At 57.8% G+C, this 25,539-nt stretch overlaps 3 protein-coding genes across 14 annotated transcripts in view; 2 read left to right on the top strand and 1 right to left on the bottom strand.

The window, feature by feature from the left end:
- Positions 1 to 535: 535 nt before the first annotated feature.
- PYGL (glycogen phosphorylase L) lies at positions 536 to 9,472 on the top strand. The gene is made up of 20 exons (XM_085549741.1): positions 536 to 851; positions 2,229 to 2,330; positions 3,091 to 3,169; positions 3,276 to 3,379; positions 3,527 to 3,658; positions 3,967 to 4,078; positions 4,158 to 4,240; positions 4,352 to 4,495; positions 4,621 to 4,713; positions 5,272 to 5,418; positions 5,942 to 6,105; positions 6,180 to 6,294; positions 6,705 to 6,806; positions 6,907 to 7,054; positions 7,132 to 7,190; positions 7,274 to 7,415; positions 7,495 to 7,702; positions 7,774 to 7,908; positions 8,652 to 8,718; positions 8,835 to 9,472. The coding sequence occupies exons 1-20, from the start codon at positions 609 to 611 to the stop codon at positions 9,027 to 9,029; spliced, it is 2,574 nt and encodes an 857-aa protein (XP_085405867.1). The 5' UTR covers positions 536 to 608; the 3' UTR covers positions 9,030 to 9,472.
- On the bottom strand, positions 9,305 to 13,904 carry ABHD12B (abhydrolase domain containing 12B). Its single transcript, XM_015865975.3, has 13 exons — positions 13,802 to 13,904; positions 12,447 to 12,574; positions 11,931 to 12,033; positions 11,735 to 11,854; positions 11,505 to 11,535; positions 11,379 to 11,424; positions 11,176 to 11,305; positions 11,056 to 11,096; positions 10,833 to 10,912; positions 10,673 to 10,755; positions 9,902 to 9,980; positions 9,684 to 9,808; positions 9,305 to 9,433 (listed from the first exon to the last, which is right to left on the bottom strand). Exons 1-13 carry the CDS (start codon positions 13,888 to 13,890, stop codon positions 9,412 to 9,414), a joined length of 1,077 nt encoding a protein of 358 aa, XP_015721461.1. The 5' UTR covers positions 13,891 to 13,904; the 3' UTR covers positions 9,305 to 9,411.
- Positions 13,905 to 16,161: 2,257 nt separating this feature from the next.
- NIN (ninein) overlaps positions 16,162 to 25,539 on the top strand; it is a 51,840-nt gene continuing 42,462 nt past the window's right edge. For 4 of the 12 annotated variants that reach the window (XR_014946864.1, XR_014946865.1, XM_015865972.2 and 1 more), the window contains exons 1-3: positions 16,393 to 16,474; positions 20,329 to 20,532; positions 23,900 to 23,981. Coding sequence is in view for 7 of the 12 variants with exons in the window: in XM_015865972.2 (XP_015721458.1) it covers positions 20,350 to 20,532; positions 23,900 to 23,981 (265 nt within the window). In the remaining 5 variants the exon portion in view is untranslated. Of the gene's footprint in view, positions 16,475 to 18,612; positions 18,893 to 20,328; positions 20,533 to 23,899; positions 23,982 to 25,539 lie in introns of those variants that run through there. The other 8 variants (XR_014946863.1, XR_014946861.1, XR_014946862.1 and 5 more) reach the window with 4 other exon arrangements.

Below are 25,539 nucleotides of genomic sequence, written 5' to 3'. Positions count from 1 at the left end.
CAAGGGCTCAGCTGTGGTGCCAAAGAGCCTTTACCAACCCTGTCCCTCTCCAAGGACACTCATAAGTACAGATTATTTCTGAGCATGTTCAGGAGTGACTTCAGGAAGGTCATTGTCATCCAGGCTGTGGATGCCCCGTCCATCCCTGGAGGTGTTCAAGGCCAGGTTGGATGGGGCCCTGGGCAGCCTGGGCTGGTATCAATGTGGAGGTTGGTGGCCCTGCCTGTGGTGGGGGGTTGGAGCTTCGTGATCCTTGAGGTCCCTTCAAAGCCAAGCCGTTCTGTGATTCTCGGTAAGAGGTCTTCGAGAGGAGGAGCTGGGGAAGGGGTGAGGGAAATCGGGATGTGGGGAGTCCCAGGCGCAGGGGTGCAGAGGAAGGAGACGCACGGAACAGGGGTGCAGGGGTTGTGCAGGAGGAGCAGCGGGCCGCACAGATCGCAGCGCAGCACAGCCGACATCCCGCCCCTCCCCGCCCCGTCCCGGCCCGTCCCGTCCCGCTGTCCCCTCCCTCGGGGTTGGCCCGGCCCCTGGCGTTGCTCAGCCCCAGGGCGGTGCCACCCCGGGCCGAGGCGGATCCCGCTGCCGTCCGCGCTCCGTTCCCCGCAGCGATGTCGCTGCCGCTGTCGGACCAGGAGCGGCGGAAGCAGATCAGCATCCGCGGCATCGTGGGAGCCGAGAACGTGGCCGAGCTGAAGCGGGGCTTCAACCGGCACCTGCACTTCACGCTGGTGAAGGATCGCAACGTGGCCACCCCCCGCGACTACTACTTCGCGTTGGCGCACACCGTGCGGGACCACCTGGTGGGGCGATGGATCCGCACGCAGCAGTACTACTACGAGAGGGACCCCAAGGTGGGTTCCGGGCCGGGGGGCTGCGGGGCACGGACAGCTCGGCGCCTTCCGCCTCCGTCCGGCTGCGCTGCTCGACTTTGCAAAGTGTCCCGAGTGGACTTTACCGGGCGAGGCCGCTGCCCTTTGCTTTGCAAAGCAAACAGAGCGCTGTGGTTCCGAGCATGGGAACGGCGGTGTTGTCCCCTATGGGAACGGCGCTGTCCTGTATGGGAACGGCGGTGTCCTGTATGGGAATGGCGGTGCTGTCCCCTATGGGAGCGGCATCGTCCTGCGGGGGAGCGCTGATGTTGTCGTCTCGGCCGGGCGTGGGTGCGCCCCGAGGAACGCAGCGGATTGTGTTTGTAGAGCAAATGGAGCTGAAGGGCTGCAGGCAGAGCTCGTTCCGCACCACCTGCGGCCAAGGGCGAGCCGTGCTGGGAGGGTTTGCACCGGGCTCTGCTGGGGATTAAGCTCTAATCTCCTCCTGCCACCTGCACGGCGCTGTCGGCTCCAATTTATCCCAATTTATCTATTATTGGGAGCTGTTAGCTTGCTGCTCGCTGTGATTCTGCTGCAGGGCTCCAAATGTGGGACCCTCCCCACAGGTGCAACACGCACAGCACCAATCCCATTGCATCCCATTGGGCCGAGTGTGCGGTCAGCACTTCTGCAGCCCCAGTCCTCCCTAAAGCCATCACTGCTGACACCGCAGGACGGGCACTGCTGGGCAGCTCAGACTGCAGGGCCATATGTCCTGCTGCATCACACACGTGGAGGGCCAGCAGCCCTACAGCAGTGCTCCTATGGCCATAGGATGGCAGCACATGGGGAAATAGGATGTGCCCGGTTCTGCTTCGCCACTTTGTGGTGCTGAGCAACATTAGGAAATGGGTCCTCTTTAAATTTAAACTTTGTACCGAGGTGACTCAACTCTTTGGGAGGGCAGGTAACAGCAGGACAAGGGGACATGGTTTGGAGTTGAGGGAGGCCAGATTTGGGTTGGATGTCAGGGGAAGTTCTTTACTGTGAGAGTGGTGAGGTGCTGGAACAGCTGCCCAGAGAGGCTGTGGATGCCCCGTCCATCCCTGGAGGTGTTCAAGGCCAGGCTGGATGGGGCCCTGGGCAGCCTGGGCTGGTATCAATGTGGAGGTTGGTGGCCCTGCCTGTGGTGGGGGGTTGGAGCTTCATGATCCTTGAGGTCCCTTCCAACCCAGGCCATTCTGTGTGATTCTGTGTGACCTTCCCATCTGAACAAACCCACTGTGCCAAAATGGGCTGAGGGCAATGGACCCCCTCCAGGCCCTAAAATCCCTTCTGCAAAGCATGGGGCGGGGTTTCCCATTGGAGCTTTGCTTTGGGGTTGGCCGAGCACTGAGCAGAACCGACTTCCTCTTGCAGAGGATCTATTACCTCTCCCTGGAGTTCTACATGGGCCGGACGCTGCAGAACACCATGATCAACCTGGGGCTGCAGAACGCCTGCGATGAAGCTGTGTACCAGGTGAGAGCTGCACCTGGGGCCTCATGGTGGCACTCAGGTGACACTTGGGTTGAATAAGGGCTTTGTTTGTTTGTTTGCTCTTATCTCCCACCCCTCTGCCCCGTGCGGCAGTCTCTGCTCGGTGGGAGAGGTTGCACAACAGCAGGAGCAGCTGTCAAGCAAATGACATTCAAAGGGAGGGCGATTTATCTGCAGGGCTTTTCTAAAGCTGTTAGTACAGCGAGGGCAACAGCCCAGCCAGGGGCAGGCGGGTATAGGAAGAGGCTGGGGTGTTGCATAGTGATTGCACAGCTGTGCAACCAGCTGAACGTCTCTGCAAGAAAATGTTTAGCTTCCTATGCATTTATATGTGTGTGGTGGTGCTTTGGGCAGCCCAGTGCAATGCAGAGAGGGGCTGGTGCTGTGGGACCAGCTGGGGAGCTTTGGGGTGGGGAGAAGCTGGCAAACCCTTTGGTTATGGGGTGTTGGTTTTGTTTTGGAGAAGTGGGAGCTGGTGGTTCAGCTGAGTTCCTCCTGAGCTGCCCTGGGAGCCTTGCATTAAGCAAAACCTCTTCCTTGACAGCACTGTGGGCTGAAAGCTGGGGATGTGTTTGTAGGGGTACCGGAGCCACATCTCTGCGTGTCCCTGTTGTAGGGTGGTGACCCAAAGCACTGGGGATGGACCCTGCCCCCCTCCCTCATGTCCCCATGTCCCAGCAGCGAGGGCAGCACAGGGGTATGGGGTGGGTGCTCGGTCCCATTGCTTCCTCCTTGTCCTCAGCTGGGGTTGGACATAGAAGAGCTGGAGGAGATCGAGGAGGATGCGGGGCTCGGTAATGGTGGGCTCGGCCGGCTTGCAGGTGAGAGAGGCCCCAAAAGGTGTTATTCCCAGGGTGGGGGCACAGCCCATGTGTAGGACCTGTGCCCTGGGGCTCCCCGCTCCTTGCTATCCCCTGTCCTTGGCAGCCTGCTTCCTTGACTCGATGGCAACGCTGGGGCTGGCAGCCTATGGCTACGGCATCCGCTACGAGTACGGCATCTTCAACCAGAAGATCCGCAACGGGTGGCAGGTATGGTGGGAAGCCCAGGCCAAGCATGGGGCCCCGGGCAGACTGAGCTGGTGGGAGGCAGCCAGCTTATGGCTGGGATGGGGCTGGGAACGCTGTGAGGTCTCTTCCAGCTCAACTGTGCTGTGATTCCATGACTCCCCCATGCAGGTGGAGGAAGCTGACGACTGGCTGAGGCATGGCAACCCCTGGGAGAAGGCCCGGCCCGAGTACATGCTGCCTGTGCACTTCTATGGCCGTGTGGAGCACACTGCCGGTGGCACCAAGTGGGTGGACACCCAGGTACAGGGGCACAGCTGGCTCGCAGGGCCCCCAGGTGGCTTGTGTCCTGCTGCACTCAGAGTGACAGCCTACATCCAGCTGCTGCTGCCACCTGAAGGCATCTCTCCATTTCCAGCGTGTCCCCGCAGCCAGGGCTCTGGGGACCTTGGGGAACCTTTGGGGTCTTTTGGGGTCCAGGTGCATCCCCACACCTGTCGCCATTGCAAAGGTGGATGCAGCTCTGGTGGTTGGGGTGGGAGGGTTCCAGCAGGGCATGGGGATGTGGGGACATGGTGCTCATAGTCTGCCCAGTCAAACTAATCCCCCAGGTGGTGCTGGCACTGCCCTATGATACCCCTGTGCCTGGGTACATGAACAACACCGTCAACACCATGCGCCTGTGGTCGGCTCGGGCACCCAACGACTTCAACCTGCGGGACTGTAAGTGGGGGCTGGTGGGGGCTGGGTGAGATAGGGTACAGCAAGGCCACTCTGACCATACCCCTCTGCACCTCTACAGTCAATGTTGGGGATTACATCCAGGCTGTGCTGGACAGGAACCTGGCTGAGAACATCTCCCGCGTCCTCTATCCCAACGACAACGTGAGTCAGGGGTTCTCACTGTGTGTGATGAGTGGCACAGGGCTGCGATGCCACGTGATGCCCTGTGAGCCTTTCCCTGTGTGCCCAGTGCCCATTCCACTCCTCTCACAGTTCTTCGAGGGGAAGGAGCTGCGTCTGAAGCAGGAATACTTTGTTGTGGCTGCCACCCTGCAGGACATCATCCGCCGCTTCAAAGCATCCAAATTTGGGAGCACAGAAAGCGTCCGCACCGTGTTTGACTCCTTCCCTGACCAGGTACAAAGCAGGGCTGCTCTGCCGTGTGCCTCCAGCCCAGCAATCCACCTCCCCGTTGTTATGTGCCATTTGTGAACTCAACCACTGGGATGGTGTAGGTGATGGGTGCCACCATGTCCCCACAGGTCGCCATCCAGCTGAACGACACGCACCCCGCCATGGCCATCCCTGAGCTGATGAGGGTTTTTGTGGATATTGAGAAACTGCCCTGGAACAAGGTTGAGGGATGTGGCTCAGCTTTCTATGGGGCAGGGTGGTCTGCTGCAGTCTGGGCAATGGGTGTTGCACCCTCTCCTCATGTGTAGGGGCTGCACACCCGTTAGCACTCATTAATAGGATGGTAGGATGAGAGTATGGCCCTAAGTTGTGCTGGGGAGAGTCGGGTTGGGTAATTGGGTAATTTCTTCTCCAAAAGAGAAAGCTGCAGTGGCACAGCTGCCCAGGAGTGGTGGGGTCACCATCCCTGGAGTGCTCCAGAGCCGTGGGGGTGTGTCACTGAGGGACATAGGGTGGGCTGCACGATCTTAGAGGGCTTTTCCAACCTCGGTGATTCTGTGGTTCTGATTAAGCAGCACACTGGAGCAGGTGGGTTCAACGAGCAGCTCAGGAGCATTCCCACTGTTGGAAGATCTCCAGTGGGTGGTGGGGAGGGATGAGCCTGTGCTGCCCACCCAAGGCACACTGGGGCCATGGTTCTGGGTGTAGGGACACATGTGGGTGCTCACACCCAGCTGGGTGCCCTGGGGCTGCCCCTGATGCCGCTCTCCTGCCTGCAGGCCTGGGACATCACCAAGCGGACATTTGCCTACACAAACCACACCGTGCTGCCCGAAGCCCTGGAGCGCTGGCCAGTGGACCTGGTGGAGAAGCTGCTCCCCAGACACCTGGAAATCATCTATGAGATCAACCAGAGGCACCTGGACGTGAGTGGGTTGGGGGCTCTGGGTGATGGGTGTCACACTATGGAGATGGGGACAGTGCACAAACTGCACTGTGAAGTGGGTGGTTCTGCTGCTCTTTGGGGAGCAGTGCAAAGCCCTTCTTGTGCCATAGAGTTGCCCAGACTGGTTGTGGGGTCTCCTTGGTGACCTTCATAGAGCACCAGCTCTGGGTGTATCTGCTGGAGCAGGAGCTGAGCCAGAGGGACCCAGAGCAAACAGCCAGCCACAGCGTTCTGTATTGCTATCCACAGTTCGTGGCTTTTTAAAATAACTTGAATGTCCCTGAAGCATTTAAAGTGACATTCTTTGCTCCCTGAGCACTAAACTCATCCTGGAAAAGGATGTGGATGGCTTGAACCCCATAGAGAAGGTTCGCACCATCACCCTGGAGTAAAAGCCATCAGTCTGGCTGGCACCAAATGAATTGAGGCCATTGCTGTGGTCCCCTCCTGGGGTGCTGGTCTGTTGGGTTGGCTGCTCACCCCCTCCTGGCCGCCCCCCACAGCACATTGCGTCCCTCTTCCCCAATGACGTGGACCGGCTGCGGAGGATGTCCCTGATAGAGGAAGGAGGCACCAAGAGGATCAACATGGCTCACCTCTGCATCGTCGGCTCCCATGCTGTCAATGGAGTGGCCAAGATCCACTCTGAGATCGTCAAGTCTGAAGTGTAAGGGTGGGTGGGATGTGGAAGGGGATCCACCCCGGCACAGAGCCGACGTTGTCCCCTCCTTGCCCTTGCAGCTTCAGGGACTTTGCAGAGCTGGAGCCCGATAAGTTCCAGAACAAGACCAACGGCATCACCCCGCGGCGCTGGCTGCTGCTCTGCAACCCAGGGCTGGCCGAGCTCATTGCAGAGGTATGGGTGGCTCTGCACGTGGCTCCCTGCCTTGGGGGTCATCATAGAGACATGGAACAGCTTGGGTTGGAAGGGACCTCAAGGATGATCCTTGGATGTGGATGGGGCTGTGGATGCCCCATCCCTGCAGGCATTCAAGGCCAGGCTGGATGTGGCTCTGGGCAGCCTGGGCTGCTGGTTGGTGACCCTGCACACAGCAGGGGGTTGGGGCTGGATGAGCACTGTGGGCCTTTGCAACCCAGGCCACTCTATGATTCTATGATCATTGAGTTCCAGCCCTGAGCTGGGCATGAGCCAGCAGCATGTGCTTGCTTTGAGGTCCTTTCCAACTCAACCCATTTTCTGAACTCCCATGTGGCCGCAGTCCATTGCTGCTTTGTGGTCAGCACGTGGCTGTGCTCGTCTTATAGAAAATAGGGGAGGACTACGTGAGGGATCTGAGCCAGCTGGCAAAGCTGCACGAGTTTGTGGACGACGACCTGTTCATCAGGGAGGTTGCCAAAGTGAAGCAGGTAAGGAGTGCGGATAAGGGGAGCTGGCTCTTGGGGGCATGGATTTGGGGGGTGTGAATATGGGGGTTGTGGGGCTGACGCCCGCCCTGCCCTCGGCCAGGAGAACAAGGTGAAGTTTGCACTGTACCTGGAGAAGGAGTATGAGGTGAAGATCAACCCCTCCTCCATGTTTGATGTGCATGTGAAGAGAATCCATGAGTACAAGCGGCAGCTGATGAACTGCCTGCACATCATCACCATGTACAACCGTAAGGCCCCGCGGGGGTGGGCAGGGGATGGGTGGGAAATGGCACACAGCTGGTATCGGTGCTGCCCTCTCCTCCAGGCATCAAGAGAGACCCTGTGAAGCTCTTTGTCCCTAGGACGGTGATCATTGGAGGCAAGGTAAGTTGCGTTTGGAGGAAGCCCTTGGAATGCCCTACAAGGGAGGCCCCAGCACTCTGGGCCCACCATGGCTCTGCCCCTAGGCTGCACCAGGTTACCACATGGCCAAAATGATCATCAAGCTCATCAACGCTGTGGCCCAGGTGGTCAACAACGACCCCGTTGTGGGCAGCAAGCTGAAGGTCATCTTCCTGGAGAACTACAGGGTCTCCCTGGCAGAGAAGGGTACGTCCTATAGGGAAACGCCAACGCTTTGGCTGCTTGTTGGCCTGCATCTTTCATCTTTCGTGTGCTCTGTTGGCAGTGATCCCTGCCACCGACCTGTCGGAGCAGATCTCCACGGCGGGCACGGAGGCGTCAGGCACAGGGAACATGAAGTTCATGCTGAATGGGGCTCTGACCATCGGCACCATGGATGGAGCCAACGTGGAGATGGCCGAGGAGGCTGGAGAGGAAAATCTCTTCATCTTTGGGATGAGGGTGGAGGATGTGGCAGAGCTGGACAAGGATGGGTGAGGGATGGGGACGTGGTGGGGACAGTGGGCAATGGGGTTGGCATGGGCTCATGATCTCTGCCCCCCAGCTACAACGCCCAGCAGTACTATGACCGGCTCCCTGAGCTGAAGCAGGCTGTTGACCAGATCCAGAGTGGCTTCTTCTCCTCAGACGAGCCAGACCTCTTCAGGGATGTGGTCGACATGCTCTTCCATCATGACCGGTGAGGTTCATGGCTGGGCCGCCACCCATCCCTGGGTTCCAGCTCCATATCACAATTATTTGGGTTGGAGAAGACCTCTGAGTTCCCCACCCCCACTGCCCACATCCCTCAGTGCCACATCCCCACAGCTCTGCAACACCCCCGGGGACAGTGACCCCACCACTCCTGGGCAGCTCTGCCAATGCCCAACCACTCTTCCAGAGAAGAAATTGTTCCTAATATCCAACCCAGTCCTTCCCCTAGTGGTCATTAACTCACATCCTAAAGGAGATCATATACCCATGCAGAGCAGCCCTATACCCACTGTTTGATAATATCCCATTTCCTGCCCCAGCTCCTGTGCACAGGGAAAAGCAATTTATGTACCCCTGGTACAAAAGGCTCGCTGTGCTCAGCCCTTTAGCTGGGCTGCATTAAACCCGCATTAAGGCTGGAATGCATTTGGGTGCACAGCCCTTCATCGAATCATAGAATGGCTTGGGTTGGAAGGGACCTCAAGGATCACCAAGTTCCAACCCACCTGCTGCAGGCAGAGCCACCAACCTCCACTTTTAATACATGACCAGTTCTTGCCAGATGATGGATGCTTTCAGGCATCTCAAGGGCTTTTCTAGCAGGCTGTGATTCATTAGAGGCTGGGGAAGGTTAATTTATCTGAAGCATCCATTTGAGTGTCCCGTTCCTCCGTGCCAGCCAAGCTCTCACCCTGCTCTCCATAACTCCTCCATTCTTTGCTGCTTCAGGTTTAAAGTCTTTGCAGATTACGAGGCTTATGTCAAGTGCCAGGAGAAAGTCAGCGAGCTGTACCTGGTGAGTCCGGGAGGGGACAGGGAGAGTGTCTGCTGAGGGACCCCAAAACAGCACAGGGCTGTGCGGATGGGCACCCAGAGACACAGCCTGCCCTCCATCCCCCCTTTTTCTTGCAGAACTCCAAGGCATGGACCAAAATGGTCATCAGGAACATCGCAGCCGCAGGCAAGTTCTCCAGCGACCGCACCATCAAGGAGTACGCGCGGGACATCTGGCACGTGGAGCCCACTGACCTGAAGATCCCACCGCCCAACGAGCCGCGGGAGGGGGCTGAGGACAGGACCCCCAACGGCACTGCAGCACGGGCATAGGGCAGGGGAGGAGCTCAGAGCTGAAAGCCAAATCATTCCAACCCATTGCTTGCGGTAGGGGCTCAAACTAAAAGCGCTGCGCGGAGGCCGAGTGGGGGTTGCTGGAGGTGGAACGATGAATTGGGCTTGCTCACTGCAAAGCTAATTGCTGAAAGCACAGGGGCTGGGGGTATCTGCAGTGCACCCTCGCCCTGCTCCTGGTCCCTGCTTGACCCCTCTGTCCCTGCAGCTGTACCTCCATCCCCAAGCACCCCGCAGCAATGGGAGGACTAGCATGGGTCTCAGTGTTTATTACATACAGCAGTAGTAGGGTCAGTGCAACGGCGGGGTCCCAGCGCGGGGCAGGGGCAGTGCTTATGGGCGCTGCAGGCAGCAGCTGGAGTCACTTCATGTTCAAGAAATCTCTGCAACGAGATGCAATAAACCTCACGCTGTGTCGCTCAGCCCCGCTGCTCATCTCATATCCCACAGGGGCTGTCCCTGTGTCACCCCATGTGTCACTGTGGTGCTCATGGGCTTGGAGCAGTGATGGGGGCTCAGCAAATTGATGCCAGTGAGTGTCATGGGAGGGGATGGGATGAATCTCTGTGGGGCTGTGAAGGAGCACAGGGAAGGGTTGTGCTGTGCCCCGGGTTTCTGCAGAGCAGCACTTACTTCACCAGGGTGGGCAGCTCTGGGTTGGATGAGATGTAGTCGTGGCCCAGCCCCAGCTTCTCAGGGAAGGTGATGAGCTTCACCTTGCTCTTGTCCTTGTAGGCGCTGCGTGCGGTCTCGAAGAGCTGCAGTGGTATGGGAGCAGGGTTAGTGGCACAGGACCCCGTAGGGTCCCAACCCCCCTCCCTGCCTTTTAACCCCCAGAGCAGGTGACCCACCTGGCGTCCCAGCTGTGGGGGCAGCACGGTGTCATCCTCTGCGTGCAGGATGAGCAGCGGGCAGGCCAGCACCTTCACACTGCAGGAGGGGGGTCAGCATGGGGCTGCAGGAGCTTCTGCTGCCCCATTAACCCCCCTAACATGACCCAAGCCCGCCCCCCCCACCAACCCCCTGCTGCCTTTGAGGGCCACCCTTGGTGTCCATGGCTGCTGATGGGCAATGCTCAGGGTGCTCAACCCAGGACCGAGCACCTGATAATAACAGTAACAATAATAACCCAAAACACTGTTCAGCGATTCTCTGACTGGAAAAGCACCCACAGCTTTAGCAAAGGGGTCTGTGAAGGCCAAGCCAAGAGGACCCCATCACCATAGTGCTCATCCCCAACACCGTGTTGCCATGTAGGCAGCATTCAAATACATTATGCTCAACAAAATGAAAGCAATGGTGATGCAGGGGCACAGCTGCCCAGGGAGGTGATGGTCACCACCCCTGGAGGGGTTCAGGAGATGTGGAGATGTGGCACTGAGGGAGATGGTGGGGATGGGCTGAGGTTGGGGACGTCAGAGGTCTTCTCCAACCTGAATGGTTCTATGACCAGATGGAGGGCTTGGCTCAATAGTAATGTTGGCATCTGCCCTTATACAAATAAAACCACTTTTAAGGCGTGACAAAGCTGAGCAAATATAACTGGGTGTACACCATAGAGTGGAACACCCCGCCCAGCTCCTGCTGTCCCCATACCCTCACCCCATCCCACTGCCACTCACTTCTCATCGTTGCGGAAGAACATGTTGCCCAGAGCCATGGAGTCCAAGATGAGGTACTCAAATCCTGGGAACTGCCGATAAATCTGCCCAGGAGAGAGCAGGGCACTCACTGAGTTGCTGCCGGGGGGTGCAGTGCCACAGTGCAGGGACCTGTGCTCACCTTAGTGATGGGGATGTTGGCGGCTGCGTCGCGGATGTTGGTGTAGGGGGACTCCAGCACAACGGCATCCACCTGGACCCCTGGGAGCAGCATGGGGTAGGAGTCAGATGGGACATACCCGACCCCAGAAGGAGGACAGGGACTGACAGCTGTTCCCCACTTGATGATACTTGAGGATAGTGATGCAGCCCCCCAAAGTCTGCTGTCCAAAATGTGGCGTTACCTCTCTCCTCCTGCAGCTTTCTGGCTGCGTTGGTTGCAATCCTACAACAAAGGAGGTGGTAATAAGGTAGGGGGTGGGGGAGGAGCCATACAGCACACCCCCACCTGGCCCCACACCTACCCAGTCCCCAAGGAGTGTCCCCAGAAGATGATGGAGCTGTTCCCACTGCGTGCTTTGGCCCAGTCGTACAGCGCCAAGACGTCCGTGGTGAAGCCGCTCTCCGAGGGGTGCCCAGTGGAGTCCCCATAGCCTGCAGGGACACGTTCCAACATCACCACCCAGATGGGACAGACCCCAGGGTGAGAGGTGGGGGGTGGTCATACCTCTGTAGTCTAGAGCCAGGATGTGGAAGCCGGCAGCCCCCATCAGCTGGTGGACATGGCACAGCATTCATTAAGGTGTCCCCATGTCACCTCCCATGCACTAGGCAGGTCCCAGCCCCCACTTACCTTCATGAACTGGATCCGGTGGCGTGCAGCCCTAGTGGGGAAACAGAGGATACAGCAAGGATAAAACTGAGGGTGCCTTCCCCCTGTAGCAGGATGGGGCCAGGTGGGGGACACTGTCATGCTGGACAAGGGACAGTTCTAAAGCCGTGGGAGCAAAAGAGGAGTGCCCAGCTATCACACGGGACAACATCATCACTTGCCCGTCAGGTTGGGAAGCCACGGGTACTTGCCTGGTGCCCCCGTTACCGTGCAGGTAGATGATGATGGGGTGATCGTCGGCCAGAGCCTCCTCGAACCAGCGCTGCTCCCGACCTTGCGCCTCAGTCCCACTGCTGCCCGGCACCATGTGCCTGCAGGGATGGACACGGCTCATCCCCAACCCACAGCCACCAAAGGGGGGACAAGGAGCTGGGACACCCTGCTCACCAGATGCCAACGGTGACGCCCGGCTCGGTGGGCAGGTAGAGGCTGATGGTGTTGTTCAGCAGCAGTGCTGGCTGCCGCAGGTCCACAAAGAAAGGGAACGCCACTGCAGGACATGGCACCACCAGGGGTTGGAGGAGATCATCCCAAGTGGCCTCTTCCAACCTCAACCACCCTTTGACTTTGTGACCCCTCCAAGCCAGCTGCTTTAGTGCCTCTCTTAGTTGGTTGGGTTGGGTTTGTTTTGTTGGCTTTTTCTGACATAATTCACCCCGAAGACCGACCCCATTGGAGCACAGCCACCTCCTGTGTTGTATATCCAGATGTGTTGCAACATCTGGCAACAAGCAGCGTTGCTTGCAAAACATGGGATGCCCAATGGAGAGCTGCTGTGAGCGTGCCACGCATATTTTGGGAACCCCCCCACACCTCCACCCCAAAAAACAAGGGCAGCACCCCAGATAAACAGTGCCCTGTGTGCTGCTGCTTAGGGCGCGCTCTCGGTGCTGGGGTACTCACTGAAGTTTAGGAAGACAAACTTGGTGAGGATGACGGGGAAAAGGCGGACCAGGAAGGGCACAGAGATGTAGATGAGGAGCATCTGCAGGAGGATGGTGCGCAGTCGGGGGCACCAGCCCAGCCAGCCCCTGTGGGACACAGCACAGTCAGCACGGCCCCTTTGCACCCAAGTGTTTGTCCTCCCAAGACCAGGGTCTCACATTGGGTTTGTTTCCTCCCTTGCTGCTTTATGGCAGCGCTCCCCCAAAGTTTGGTTTCTGGGAATGGAACTGAGCCCTCAGAGCTGTGATTCAGCCTCACCGGAGGCCACCACCTGGGCCCCCACAGCCTCCCACAGGGACATGAGTGGGCAGGAAGGGCAGGGCACCTGCCAAGTGAGCCACCAACACTGTGACAACACCCAGAGCACAGAGGTGACAGAAGTATCCCAAAGCTGGGGACAAGGATGGAGCTGGGGAAGGGCTCAGGGAGCCCCAGTGTTACAGTGGAACCATACAAAGAGCAGATGAGGGATGCCATCAGCACAGGGGAGGTGCTCCAACAAACATCCTCATCTCACCCCAGGGCACTGGGGACAAACCCACACCCTCCACAGCTGCAGCAGTTTTGAAACGAGCACCCAAGAGGGTTGTGGATGCCAAACTGCTGCTTCCCAGCACCACGGTGCCCTGTGCACGGCGATGGGGCAACCAGCAGGGATTTGGGGCAGAGGTGTCTGTGCGATAAAGCGGAGCTCGGCAGCACTGTGGGGCTGTGCTGGGAGGGATTCGGCACCACAGCTTCAGGCACAGAAGGGCTGCAAAGGGCAGCTTGATGCGGCCCGTGGGCATCAGAGGGTGCAGAGCCCTGCGTGCCGCAGCAGCGGGGCTCACCATCGTTAGGGCTAATTACCGGGTGCTGCAGCCCAAGTGCAGGGGCGAGAGCTCACACCCTGCTTACACAACATCCCGCAGGTGGGGCAGGAAGGGCCGGGGGCAGCACGGAGCGGTGGCAGAGCCACGGCAAAGGGGTGACACGGGGACACGGCACAGGGACCTGAGGACACGGGATGGGGTCAGGGCAACGTGACACCGGGACACGGGCACGGCGTGGAGCCCGGCCAAGGGAAAGCGAGGGTGGAGGTCAGGGCAGAACGGCTGCGAGGGATGGGGAGCGGGAGGGAGCGGGGAGCGGGGACACGGGGCCACAGCGGGGCGGCTCTGCCATGGGGACACGAGTGGACACGAGCCCACGAACACGAGGTCACGCCACAGGGCACGGGGCGCTGCGTGGCTCACAGTGACCCCGAGGCGGGGCCGTGCCCGTGTCCTCACATCCATGTCCTCACATCCATGTCCTCACATCCACGTACTCACCCTCGGCTCCGTTCCTTGCTGTTCCCCGCCGTCCCGCCGCCATCGCCGTCCCCACGTCCCGCAGTTTCCGCGCCGCCGCGCCGCCGCATCGCGCCGTCCGACTGCCGACCAGCCAATAGGACACGCCTCCAGCCCCTAAGCCCCGCCCACCGGCTCCATCCGCCACTCACAGCGTCGCTCCTCCCACAAGCCACGCCTCTCGGGTGCGAGACCACGCCCCCTCCGCTAGAGCTCGCCAATCACAGCCCGGCTCCTGCTCGTAGCCACGCCCACTTCCGCGGGAAACTCCCACGTGCAGCGGCCTGGAGCAGCGGCGGGGCGGGAGGAGGGTGAAGGGGGGGGGAAGAACCAAGAGCCGTCACGGGGCTGTACCGGGACCGGCAATGTGTCGGTCCGGCCGTAGGATGGCGGCACCGAGCTGCGGCCGGAGCACATCGCCATTGTTTTGGGGCGAGGATAAAGGAAAACCCATCGCTTTGGGCTCAGTCCGCCGCGCTGTGCGGCTCCAGGCGGCTCGTACCCATTGCCGTGCTCCCCTCGTGCTGCTGTTGTGGGGTGTCCTGCACGGGGCTGGTACAGACACACACGAGGCCGGATCCTGCTCCTGCTGGGCAGGCCCGGATCCGCTGTGCTGCCTGAGTCACAGTGATGGCGTCGGCAGCGCTGGGTTCCTTCCTGTGAGCTCACACCGCTCAGCTGCAGCTGGGGGGGCTCAGAGTTAAAGGCTTCATCCTACAGGGAAAGGGGAACGTGCCGGGATGGCTCTGCAGGCAGCCAGACATGAAACGGAGGGGGGAGTTTGCACCCATGGATGCCGTCATGGTGGGCAGGGAGATGGGGACGTGGGGACACAGGGACATGGAACGTGGGATGTGGGGATATAGGGACATGGGGACATGGAGTGTGAGGACACGGGGATGTAGGGATATGGGGCTATAGGGACATGAGGATGTGGGGAAGGGGGGATATGGGGATGTGAGGAGGGAGGAATGTGGAACAAGTGGGCACATAGAGATGTGAGGATGTGGGAGTTGGGGGACATGGGGATGTGGAAATATGGTGGCATGGGGATATAAGAATGTTGGGATGTGAGGATACAGGAATGGGGGGACTTAAGGATGTAGGGACACAGGGACATGGGCATGTGGAGGTATGGGGATGTGGGGACATGGGGATGTGGGACATATGGACACAAGGATATGAGAACACAGGGATTTGGGGACATAGGGACATGGTGACATGGTAACACAGAGGGGACACAGGGACATTGGGAACATGGGGTCATGTGGACACGGAGACATGGGGATGTGGGGACATGGGGATGCCATCCCTGCTGCCCATCCCTGCTGCACGCATGCAGCCATGCAGAGGCTTTGTTTGGTGGTGGCAGTGATTTTGGGGCAGCACTGTGGATTAGCACAGCATGGTGGAAGGGGAGGGGAGGGATAAAGGTCCTGGCACTTGTCGGGCTCCAACAAAACAAAGCAGCAGATGGTTCCAGCTCCGCATAATGCGCAGTGAAAAAAAGGGTTTGAAGCAGGGATGAAACAGCAAATGGGGAAAGGGAGGGAGAAAGGAAAGGATAAAAAGGAAATAAAGAGAAAAAGCCCTCAGTAAGTGTCAGAGCAGAAGAAAGCTGAGGAGAAAAATGGCAAGTGTTACAAAACAGACCCCAGAGCCCACCCACCCCCAGCACAAAGCCCTCGCACTGACATCTGTCCCGCACAGCCCCTGTCCCCACTGCTGTCAACTTTAGCCTCACTCGGGGCCATGGGGCCGTGACCCCAGCAGGCAGCACGCGCTGGGGACTGCAGGGACAGGACGTGGTGACACTGCACGGGGACCAGGGCTGCTCCTGGTGCTGCAGCAGGTTCTGTCCTCAATGCAGCCAGTGAGGCCCTTGGCCATCCCGCAGGATTTTGTGGGTTTGAAGCTCTTCTTTTCTAAATGTATTGAAAGCAGCTTCAGATTCATCTCCAAAGAGGGCTCAGAGGATTCCTTAAGAGTTCATGCAGGGAGAAGCGAACAGCATGCTACAGTGTGAGCTCAGCCCCATACGAGCCAGCAGAGAACCCACAGGCTGGTGGTTGAGGTGGGCTCAGCTCCAATGAGGGCTGCAGAGGTTTAATAGGGCGCTGCATTTTGGGGGTGCCCATAGGTGCTGTGTCACCACTGAGGGACCCACAGCGCAGGGACACACGGGGAACAGCCAACCCTGGGTGGCAGGGAGCCGACGTGCCCCTGGGCTGCAGATATTGGGGCGACATGGCTGGCACCAGCTGGTGTGGCACCGGTCCTTGGGACAAGGGGACGCTGTGATGCCACCTCGGCGACAGAGGGGACCACGGGGACCCTGAGCTGGGGTGCAGGCCAGCAGGGCCCCACGGTGATGCCTCCTCGGGGCGAAAGACAGAGGGGTCACGGGAACCCCAAGTCGGGACAAGGCACCGATGTGATGCCGCCCACAGGGGCACGGCGAGGACCCCGCGTGGGGACACGGACCGACCCTCCCCCGGCCCACAAAGAGCCTCCGTCCGCCCGCCCCCCCGGGGCCGCCCCCGCGCCGCTGCCCAATAAACGCGGCCGCATTTGAACGGGGCGCCGCCTCCGGTTTTCCGCACAGCTCCGTTCCGCTCAGCTCCGCCGCGTCTGCAGACACCGGCACGGCGCCGGGTGAGTCCGGGGGGCACCGGGGGCGGGTGGGTTGGGGGGCCGAGCTCCTTCGGTTCGCCCAACGGAGCAGTTCGTGTCGTTCCGGTCGGGCTGAAGGACGTTACGAGCTGCCGACGGGGGGCTGGGATGGTGACATCGCTCCATTTGCCATTGGTGAAGTCCCCAGACGGCAGCCGGTGGGTGAGCGCGGGGTGGGGGTGAGAGCCGAAAGCAGAGCCCTGTAGGGTCAGTCGGAGCGAGGAGCCGGGGGTGAGGCTTTGGTTGGTTTCTTTTTAGCGTGCGTTGCTTTGGGATGATGCGTTGGTGTTGGAGCATCTTCCGTGTGTCTGCCATGGGGGTGCCGGAGTGTGGCGCCGTGATTCAGCACCCAGCCGGGTCCTCGGGGCTCCGGCCCCGCTGCCCTGCACAGCTCAGGGGCATCAGTCGGGTGTTGGTCCCCATGTCCTCATGGCTCCCTTCCTATTGGGGTTGTTCTGTGATTCTATCATTACTCGAGTTTGGATTTTGGGTGGCCTCGTGTGGAGCCAGGAGCTGACCCCAACGTCCTTACAGAGCCCTTCCAACTTGGGCTGCTCTGTCATCATACAATGACAGGGTTTGGATTTTGGGTGGCCCTATGTGCTTCCAGACCCCACAACCCTTATGAGTTCCATCCTACTCTCACTATTCCACAACTCCGTGGCCGTTGGCTGTATGGTCTCAGTGCCCACGCTCTGGGTTTCATCCCAATGGGGGTTCCCCATGTTGTGGGGCTCAGCCCCATCGCAGAACCCCAGCAGATGGGAGCATTGTTTTTCCTTATTGACGCGAGGCCCCTTATTGAAAGGGCCCATTACAATGCAAATCCCGAGGTGCCGTGAATATTCAAACCTCCGTGCTGCTTTGAAGCTCTTTACATAAATTTATAGTGCTTTATTTGTCATCGTTTCCCTGCTAATCTGCAGGCTGGTTAACAGCATCCCCTCTTTCTGCCACTTCTGGAGGGGCTGGCTGTGTTTTGGGGGGGGTGGCACTGAGGGGCTGCAGAAATCATTGTGTTCAATGGGGTGGAGGAAATGCCAGCTGTAGGGTTGGCTTTTGGTGGGTGTGCTGTGATGGTTGGGTGCTGTGTTGTCCTTCTGGGTGCTCTTCTTCTTGTTGGCTTTTTTCCATTGGCCTTTGGTTATTGGTCAACCAAGGGATGGCTGGTGGTTAAGCTCAGAAATAGCCCCCCAAAGAGGCAGAACAGGGGTCTGTGGTGTGAGCAGGGGATGGTGTCAGCTCAGCCCCAGCTGTGCTGTGTGTGAGATGCTTCGTTAGGAGCAGATGATGATGATGATAAGCTCAGTGAGACAGCTGACCTTCCAGAAGAGCTCCAGGGTCAGTGGCACCTTGGAACAAAATGCTGTGCCATGCTTGGGTCCCAGCCTCGCTCAGCACAAGGTGACATTGGCCTTGTCCTGCAGCGGATGATGTTCTGGCCATGGCCATGTGATGGAGCTCCAGCGAGTGGCCAAGCTCTGCTGGATGCCAGGGCTCGATTGGGTCGCAGCAGTGACTTGGTTTGGGTGCACAGAGATGCCATCAGCAATGCAGCCTGAATTGAGGGGTGCAGGTAAAGCACCAGTGGAACAGCACTGGGAGAGGCTCCTTGCTTCCACTCTTTGCTTTGATAAGCAGGTGCTGTGCCAGCTGCCGTGTGCCATCCATGGGTTGACCATGTGCGGCTCCAAAGCTAAAGCTTGGGGACTGGGACTGGCTTGAGGTTCTAAATTACCACGTTAGCCTGTATTGCTGGGGTTAACTGAGCTGGGAATGGCATTGTCAGCCTCTGTGCTGTGCTCCTTGAAGGGGGTGGGTGGGAAGGGAGGAGAGAAATGCTGGGGAATTCCTTATCTCACCATCCCAAGTGCTTTGCTGCCTAAGGCTCGCCATAGGAGCGGTAGAAATAACAATGATAACAATAAGTGCAGCTCTCCTAAAGCTGCCCACTCTGCCCAAGTTTGTCGTTTTGGAGGATTTAACCAACCCAAACAAAGCGACCCCATTAGAGCTGAGCCCCTCTCAGAGGGGTGGGGGATGGGGCAGCCCGGCCCAGCTGCTGCCCCCTCCCCAATCCCACCACTCCCAGCACCTCAGCTGCTGCCCCATCTGGAGCTGAAAGGCTGCGTGCTCTCAGCCGGGCTTTGTGCTCCGGTTCCCCTCCGTGCCCCCGGCCGGCAGCTGGGGCTCAGCTGACCCCATTATCCGCACGGCGGTGGGATGGCTGTGCCGGTGCCTCCCAGCCCGGCGGTAGGAGGAAGGCGTGGGGTTGGGTTGGATCCTTCTCCCTGAAGCGGTGCTGAATAATTCAGGCATCTTGGGTCACCTTGCACGGCGGCTGCCTAAGATGGAGGTTGTGCGGGATGCGTGCGGGGCCGCGGCGGTGACTGCCTGCAGGTAGGAGGGAGGGGGATGTCCTGTGCCTTAGTCCTTCCTTTGTTCATTTGTTCATTCAAGGCTGGGAAATTTTCAGTCCCCCCTTGGCTGCATGGGGGTGTCCGTGTCTGTCTGTGTTTATAACCCGGCATGCTCTGGCCGTCCCTCCATGCTGTGCTGCTCTGTGGCATTGTGGCTTCATTCCTGGGTTTATAGGCTTCCATCCCTCCTCCCTCAGCATCCCTGGGCTCACCAGGGTTGGTTTAGTAGTGGGGGGGCTTCACTGGGAGGTGGCACTTGGCTCTGTGTGCTGTCCAGCTGGGGGAACTGGATTTTGGGGTGTGGATGTAAAGGCAGGGATGGTCTGTGGGGGGCAGGAGGTGACCAGCCCCAAAGGTTCAAGGCTCAGAAGTGCCTGGGAAGATCCTTTGGCTGGAGGCACTGCAGGTGTGCTGTGAGCATGGGGCTGCCATGCAGACTGTGCTGCTGGTGCCCAGCGTGTGCTGAGCCCTGGGTGCAGGTGGGAAACAGGATTGTTGGGTGAGAAGTAGGGAACCAGTTTGCTGCCTTCTCTCTGCTCGCAGGCATTTGGGGTTTCAGGTGCTGGCTCCTCCTCTGCACCCCAGGTTGGATGCAGATGTGCTGTGGCTGTGCATCAGGGACTGAGCTGCTGTGTCTGTCCTGTGGGTTTCCTAATTCCCAGATCCCTGGAGGCCCCTGTGTGGGCAGGAATGGGGCTGCATCTCAGGTACAGCCCTGTAGTGTGCTCCTGGCGTGACCCTGTGTTGTGTTATGGCATCGGTTCTGCTGCTGACCTCCTGAACCAGGAGGGAAACCCCACAGCCAGAATCAAAGGGTGCCAGCCAAGTCCTCACTTTGGACAGGAAATTTCTCTCCCCGCTCCCTCTCCCAAAACAGATCCTGGGGTTGGGATGCTCCACATTCCAAATCCCAGCACTGCCACCTCCCAATGTCCTGTGCTCAGTGCTCCAGGCAGGGTTTGATCTCGGGTCCCTGCAGCACAGCACTATGATATGGGCAGGGCAGTGACCCAGCATGGATGTGTCCCCTGAGCACATGCCAATAACAGAAGTGCTGCTTTGGGTTGTATGCTGAGCCCCTGTGTGCAGTGAGATCCATGTGCAGAGGGAAGCTCATGACTGGATGATGGGAGCGCTGTGGATTTTTGGGGTGCAGGCCCCCGTGTAGTGGCCATATATAATTGCAAGTCACCCAGCAAGGTGCAAAGTCCCCCAGATCATCAGTGTGTTTTTCTCACTGAGCCTTTGCAGTGCGTTGCTCCTGGCTTCACCCAGGAGGCTACTGGGGTGGCTTAATGCAAGCAAACACGGATGCAAATACTATGCACCATGGAGCAAAGCTGCCTCCGTATCAGCCCTTGGGGTTTTCTTTGTGCTGTGCCATGGGAATCCTCACCTCTGTATTTCTCCCTGCAGGTGAGTGTGGCAGGCTATGGGATGGATGAAGCTGAGCAGGACCAGTATGAAGCCCGACTCAAGGAGCTCTTCGACAGCTTCGACAGCACAGGCACAGGGTCCCTGGGGCAGGAGGAGCTCACTGACCTGTGCCATGTGCTGCACCTGGAGGAGGTGGCCCCGGCGCTGCAGCAGACCCTGCTCCAGGGCAACCTCCTAGGCAGGGTAAGGCTGGGGTTGTGTTACTGTGTGGTTGTGGTCCCTGCTGTGCGTGTGATAAGAACGTGTTTCATGGAGTTATGGAATGGTTGGGTTGGAAGGGCCCACTTCCTTGGGTTCTTGGAGGGTAATAGGGACCTAAAGCCAGGCCTTGAGCTTTTGATTTCAAAGAACCGCAGGATGGTTGGGTTGGAAGAGACCTTAAAGCCCACTCAGTTCCAACCCACTGCCATGGGTGACTTAAGCTGCTGGGAACAACAGCTGTGGTGGGAGTGCACGGCACCATGTTCAGAATGTCATCAGATTCCATGGTGGCCACCTGAGCCACCTCCATCCCTATTTCCTGGTGTCCCCACGCAGTTGTTGGTAGGAAATGGCTCCTTCCTCCTTTGGGGCCTCAGCATCCTGCTGGCTCACAGATCCCCCAGCTGCTCTGTGCTTTGCAAATTGACTTTACGCTGTGATTGTGTCCTCATAGATGGAAGCATCAGGGTGTTGAGCCTGTGCTGAGAGCCCTCCAAGTATGGGGTTTGCTCACCCCACCCCTCCTACAAGCCGGCTTCCCGCAAGCTTGGGCTGTTCCTATTTTCTGCTGCAGAGATGTGCACCTGCCCCTGGGTGTGCTGCTTTGTTCCTGGGCTTTATTTCATGGGGAGGCTCTGGGGGAGCGTTTTGTCTGCGAAGCGGCGGGGAGTTGGCGTGGCCACGTGCTGCCTTTTGTACTGGGGCTGAATGCTCGGGGCCGGGGGGGAGCATCCCCACATCCCAGCACCAAGGAGGTGCACGTGCTGCTGCTGGCTTTGTGTGAGCTGCTGGGGATTATCGCTGCGGTCCGGTGGGGCCGTGCAGATCCTCACAGCGCTGCTGGGCCATCCCCGGTTCCTCTTCTCACGCCATCCTGCAGCGCTTGCAGCAATTCCTGGCATTCCTGGGCACTCTGCCTGCTTGCCCCTTGTGTCGTGTCAGCGAGCAGCTAACATGGAGCAGCACTGCGGGGACAACGTGGCAGCAGGGATGTGAGCTGTAGAATCACCCCAGTTGGAAAAGACCTCCATGGTCCCCAATTCTGACCCCAGCCCATCCCCACCATCTCCCTAAGTGCCACATCTCCGCGTTCCTTGCGTTATGGGGTTGGGGCACCTTGGGCACCTCCCTGGAGCTGTCCTTGGTGGCTGTCCCTTCCCTGCCCAACATGGCCCTTTCCAAGCCCTGATGCAGACATGGGGAATTTGTGCTGACCCCAGCCCTATCCCAGCAGTGCACACACATGCTGCCATTGTCACCCAGCATAGCTGAGACGGGCAGTCCTGCAGCTCCAGGTTCTGGAATACCCCGCGTTCAGCCAAGCGTGTCAGAAAGAGCATTAAACTTTAAATGCCCTCCTGGCGTTTTGCTGCTGCAGACATTCTGCCTTTGGCTTGTGCAGGCTTTGGCAGGGCTGGCTCGTGGCTGAGGCTGCTTTGGGAGGGCTTTGTCCAGTGCTGATGTCACTGGTGCCTGCTGCATGGCATTGGAGGAGGGTGGTGCTGGGAGCAGTGGCAGAGCCTCACTTTCTTTAGCATGAGCTATTTTGGAGCTTGTGGCTTTGCTGTCCCGTGGGTTTCCCTGCCTGGTTTGTGCTTGGGTACTGCACTAATTCTAGCAGCTGCAATTTTCTAGGCCTTTGTATGTCCCTACAGCGCTCAAGGTTGGATACATGGCACAAGCAGATGCTGCTTTTGCTGGCTGCTGGGATTTGCTTTGTTCTCCAACAGGTTTAACAGGAAGGGAAATACCCCCCAGCTCTTGTGGTGCATCCATCCTAAAGCCAGGTGCTGCTACCCCAAAGGCATTCAGGCTCTGCAGGGCTGTTGCTGCATCCATGTTATACCTCCCTCTGCCCATCGGCAGTACAGGAACGTTGTGTTCGAGAAATACTTGGATATAATGCTAAGGGACATGGCCAGTGGGCAGTATTGGGGGTAGGTGGGTGTTGGGCCTAGATGATCGTATGGGTCTTCTGCAACCTTAATGATTTGGTGATTAAGGGTCACCTATGAGTGTACCTCTTGTCTCCATGCTTCTTATTTGCATTTGAAATCCAGGAGCACTGAAGGATTCCCAACCCTGGCCTCGAAGCCTAATCTTCCATGAGGCCTTTGGCTGTGGTCATGGTCAAATTGGAGCCATCTGCCCACGTGCAGCTGCAGCCTGTCCTTGTTCCCCTCCCCTCCTGCTCCCCCCTGCCCCTGGTTCAGCTCCACAGCTCATCCCATTTGCACAAGTGACACCAAGTGACTCCTATTAATTTTTCCTTGCTGCTGCCAGGGCCCGGACAGACCCTGTGCCTGACCAAGGGGTGGCTCTGCCTGCTGGCCCCAAGCAGATCTTATGGGAGGGGGAGGAAGGAGGAAATGTGTTATTCTAACACTCATCTTTTATTCATGCCCCTTCAGTCTAAATGTTGTTTTTTTTTATGGGGCAAATTCTCCTATCTTGCAAACTGTCCTTGTGAAACATGCTGGCATTGTGAAATGAATGGCAGCAATTAGTATTCAGATGAAGGCATCCCTGACGAGGTTCTGAATTAGTCTGGGTGTTCATAGGAAGGGATGGGGATGTGTGGTGGGGTCACTGCCCCTGGGGTGTCCAAGAGCTGTGGAGGTGTGGCACTGAGGGATGTGGGCTGGGGACCTCAGAGGTCTTTTCCAATGATCCTGTGATCCGTACTTGTGTTTTGCTGCTCATCCATTCCACAACAGCATTAAAATCTGCTCTGGCTGCACCTCCAGCAGCAATGCATCCACAGCACGCGATCTGCCAGCAATAGCATTCCCTGTTTCTCTAAACATAAAGCCCCTTGTTGAAGGCTAAAAATTCTCCAAGGATTTCTCCAGCCCCAACACACAGCCATAGCAGCCAGCTCTGCCTCGCTGCTGAGCCCAGCTGTCCCCAGCCTTCCATCTTGCCCTGACAGCATCACCTGGTGCTGCTGCATGGCTGGGATTGCTCAGATTCCCCTGTGTGGCTGCAAAGGATGATGCAGCTCCTCTGCAACTGAACCACAGAATGGCTTGAGTTAGGAGGGACCTTTTAAAGGCCGTGAGATCCAGCTCCCTTGCAGTGATCCTTGTGGGTCCCTTCCAACCTGGGATGCTCTCTATGGTCCTCTGGCTGCTATGGACAGACTAGGTGACCTTCATGGTCTTTTCCACTTAAGGATTCTGTGATTATTTCAGCTCTCTGCTTAATGGGAAAAGCCCACAAGTGCATTTAAGTCATGGCTTTGGGTCATTCTGTACTAACACTGAATGTTTGTGTTGCTGATGGGTTGTCAGACCAATACTCAATTATCTGCACCCATTGACCTCCTCCGTTTTTTTTTTCCCCACAGGTCCACTTTGATCAGTTCAAGGAAGCACTTATCCTCATCTTGTCCAGAACACTGTCAAATGAAGAGCACTTCCAAGAACCAGGTAAGTAAGTGCTCCAATTACCTGAAATAGCTCTTGGGTAGCTCTCACAGAGGCGCTCGGAAGAGGAACAACTATTTCAGTGCTGGAATGGTAGGATTAGAATGGGTTGGGTTGGAAGGGACCTTCAAACCCCCCGGTCCCAAGCTCAGAGATGTGTCCTCAACTGGAGCCCACTGTGGCTCTTGTGAAGGTTGTAAGGCCACAGTGAGGTCTTCCTGCAGCTTTCTATTCTCCAAGCCCTCCTATGAGCTGGGTTGGGGCTGGCTGGAGGAAGCAATGTGTACTAAGTCCCCACCATCCTTTGTTCTCCTTTGCTTTGTGTTTCACATGCCTTTAAAATATGGGTATTTTAGACCCCTGGCAGGAGATGAGGTGACAGCTCTGGTGTGCTGGGAAGCAGGGCTGAGCTCCAGCTGGAGCTGGGGGCAGAGGTTTGCTGCTGCACCCCTGTATGTAAATCCTAAATCCACAGCACTGCCTGTGGGGTGTGAAAGCCCTGGAGAAGAAAACAGCCTGGGCTGGGGGAGAGAGGGCTCCAGGTTTGCTCTCATGTCAGCTCTGCACATTGAGCATCCATAGCACAGCCAGTCAGCAGGATGACAGCTCCCATCCTACAGAAGGAAAAAAAATAATGCAGGACTTGAGTGATGCAGTAGATGGGATTTTTATTTTATTTATTTATTTATTTCCTTTCATTTCTGAAGCTTTCCATGCTTGAAGGGTGACGGGTGCTGACAGCTCTTGCACCAGGCATCCCTTAGTGGGGCCAGAGGGAGCTTTGGGGTCTCAGGGTGGGGGGAGGGTGGTTGGGTTGGCTGCAATCTTTCCCAGCCCAATGGAGAGGAGCATGGAGGTCAGCCCTGCTGACCAGTATGAGCCTGGTACCACACTTCTACTGGGCAATGAGGAGCTCTGGCTTTAAGTATAGACATATTAAAAGAAATGGCTTTATTTGGGGCTGTTAATGCAGAAATGACAAAGGCAGCCCCCAAGAGGAGCCCACCTTGGGGACGTGTGTCAGCATGGTGGTAATCAAAGGGCTCGTGCTGCAGGTAGGGAGCCTGGTGCAGGTGGGCCCTGCAGGCATTTGTTTTTAATGTGATGTGACAGGTTGGTTAATGCTCAAGTCTTTGCTTCTTTTAATTTAGATCAAACCTGAGATTGGGAGAACAAGCTGCTCTGTGCTGTTGGTGTCAAACTGTCAGCAAGCGTGGAATGCCAGTGCTGCAGCCAGCCCCGGGCTGGGGAAAGATTGAGTTAGAGCTCTGCAGTGTGTGATTGAAATGAAAATGGAGCTGGGGAAGGCTGGGCTTTAAGGCTGCTTGTTATGCTGGGAGGAAGTGGCAGCGTTGGTGCTGTGGGTTCACACAGAGAGGTGCCATGGGTTGGGGCCATGGTGTGACCTGCAGGCCGGGGTGAGAACTGGAATTGCTGCATGATGCTAAAGCAGCTCCTGCAGAAGAGATCAATGGGTTTCCCCATTTTTGGAGAGGAGGAACAGGTAGAAGAGGTGCTGGTTTGATTTGGTTTGTTATTATTTTTCCTTGGCAAAGCTCAG

This window comes from Coturnix japonica, chromosome 5, assembly GCF_054131305.1.
Source record: "Coturnix japonica strain WE chromosome 5, WE-NBRP24, whole genome shotgun sequence".
Lineage (NCBI taxonomy): Eukaryota > Metazoa > Chordata > Aves > Galliformes > Phasianidae > Coturnix > Coturnix japonica.
The sequence above is the reverse complement of the archived record's forward strand: the minus strand, read 5'-3'. Positions and strand labels throughout refer to the sequence as shown.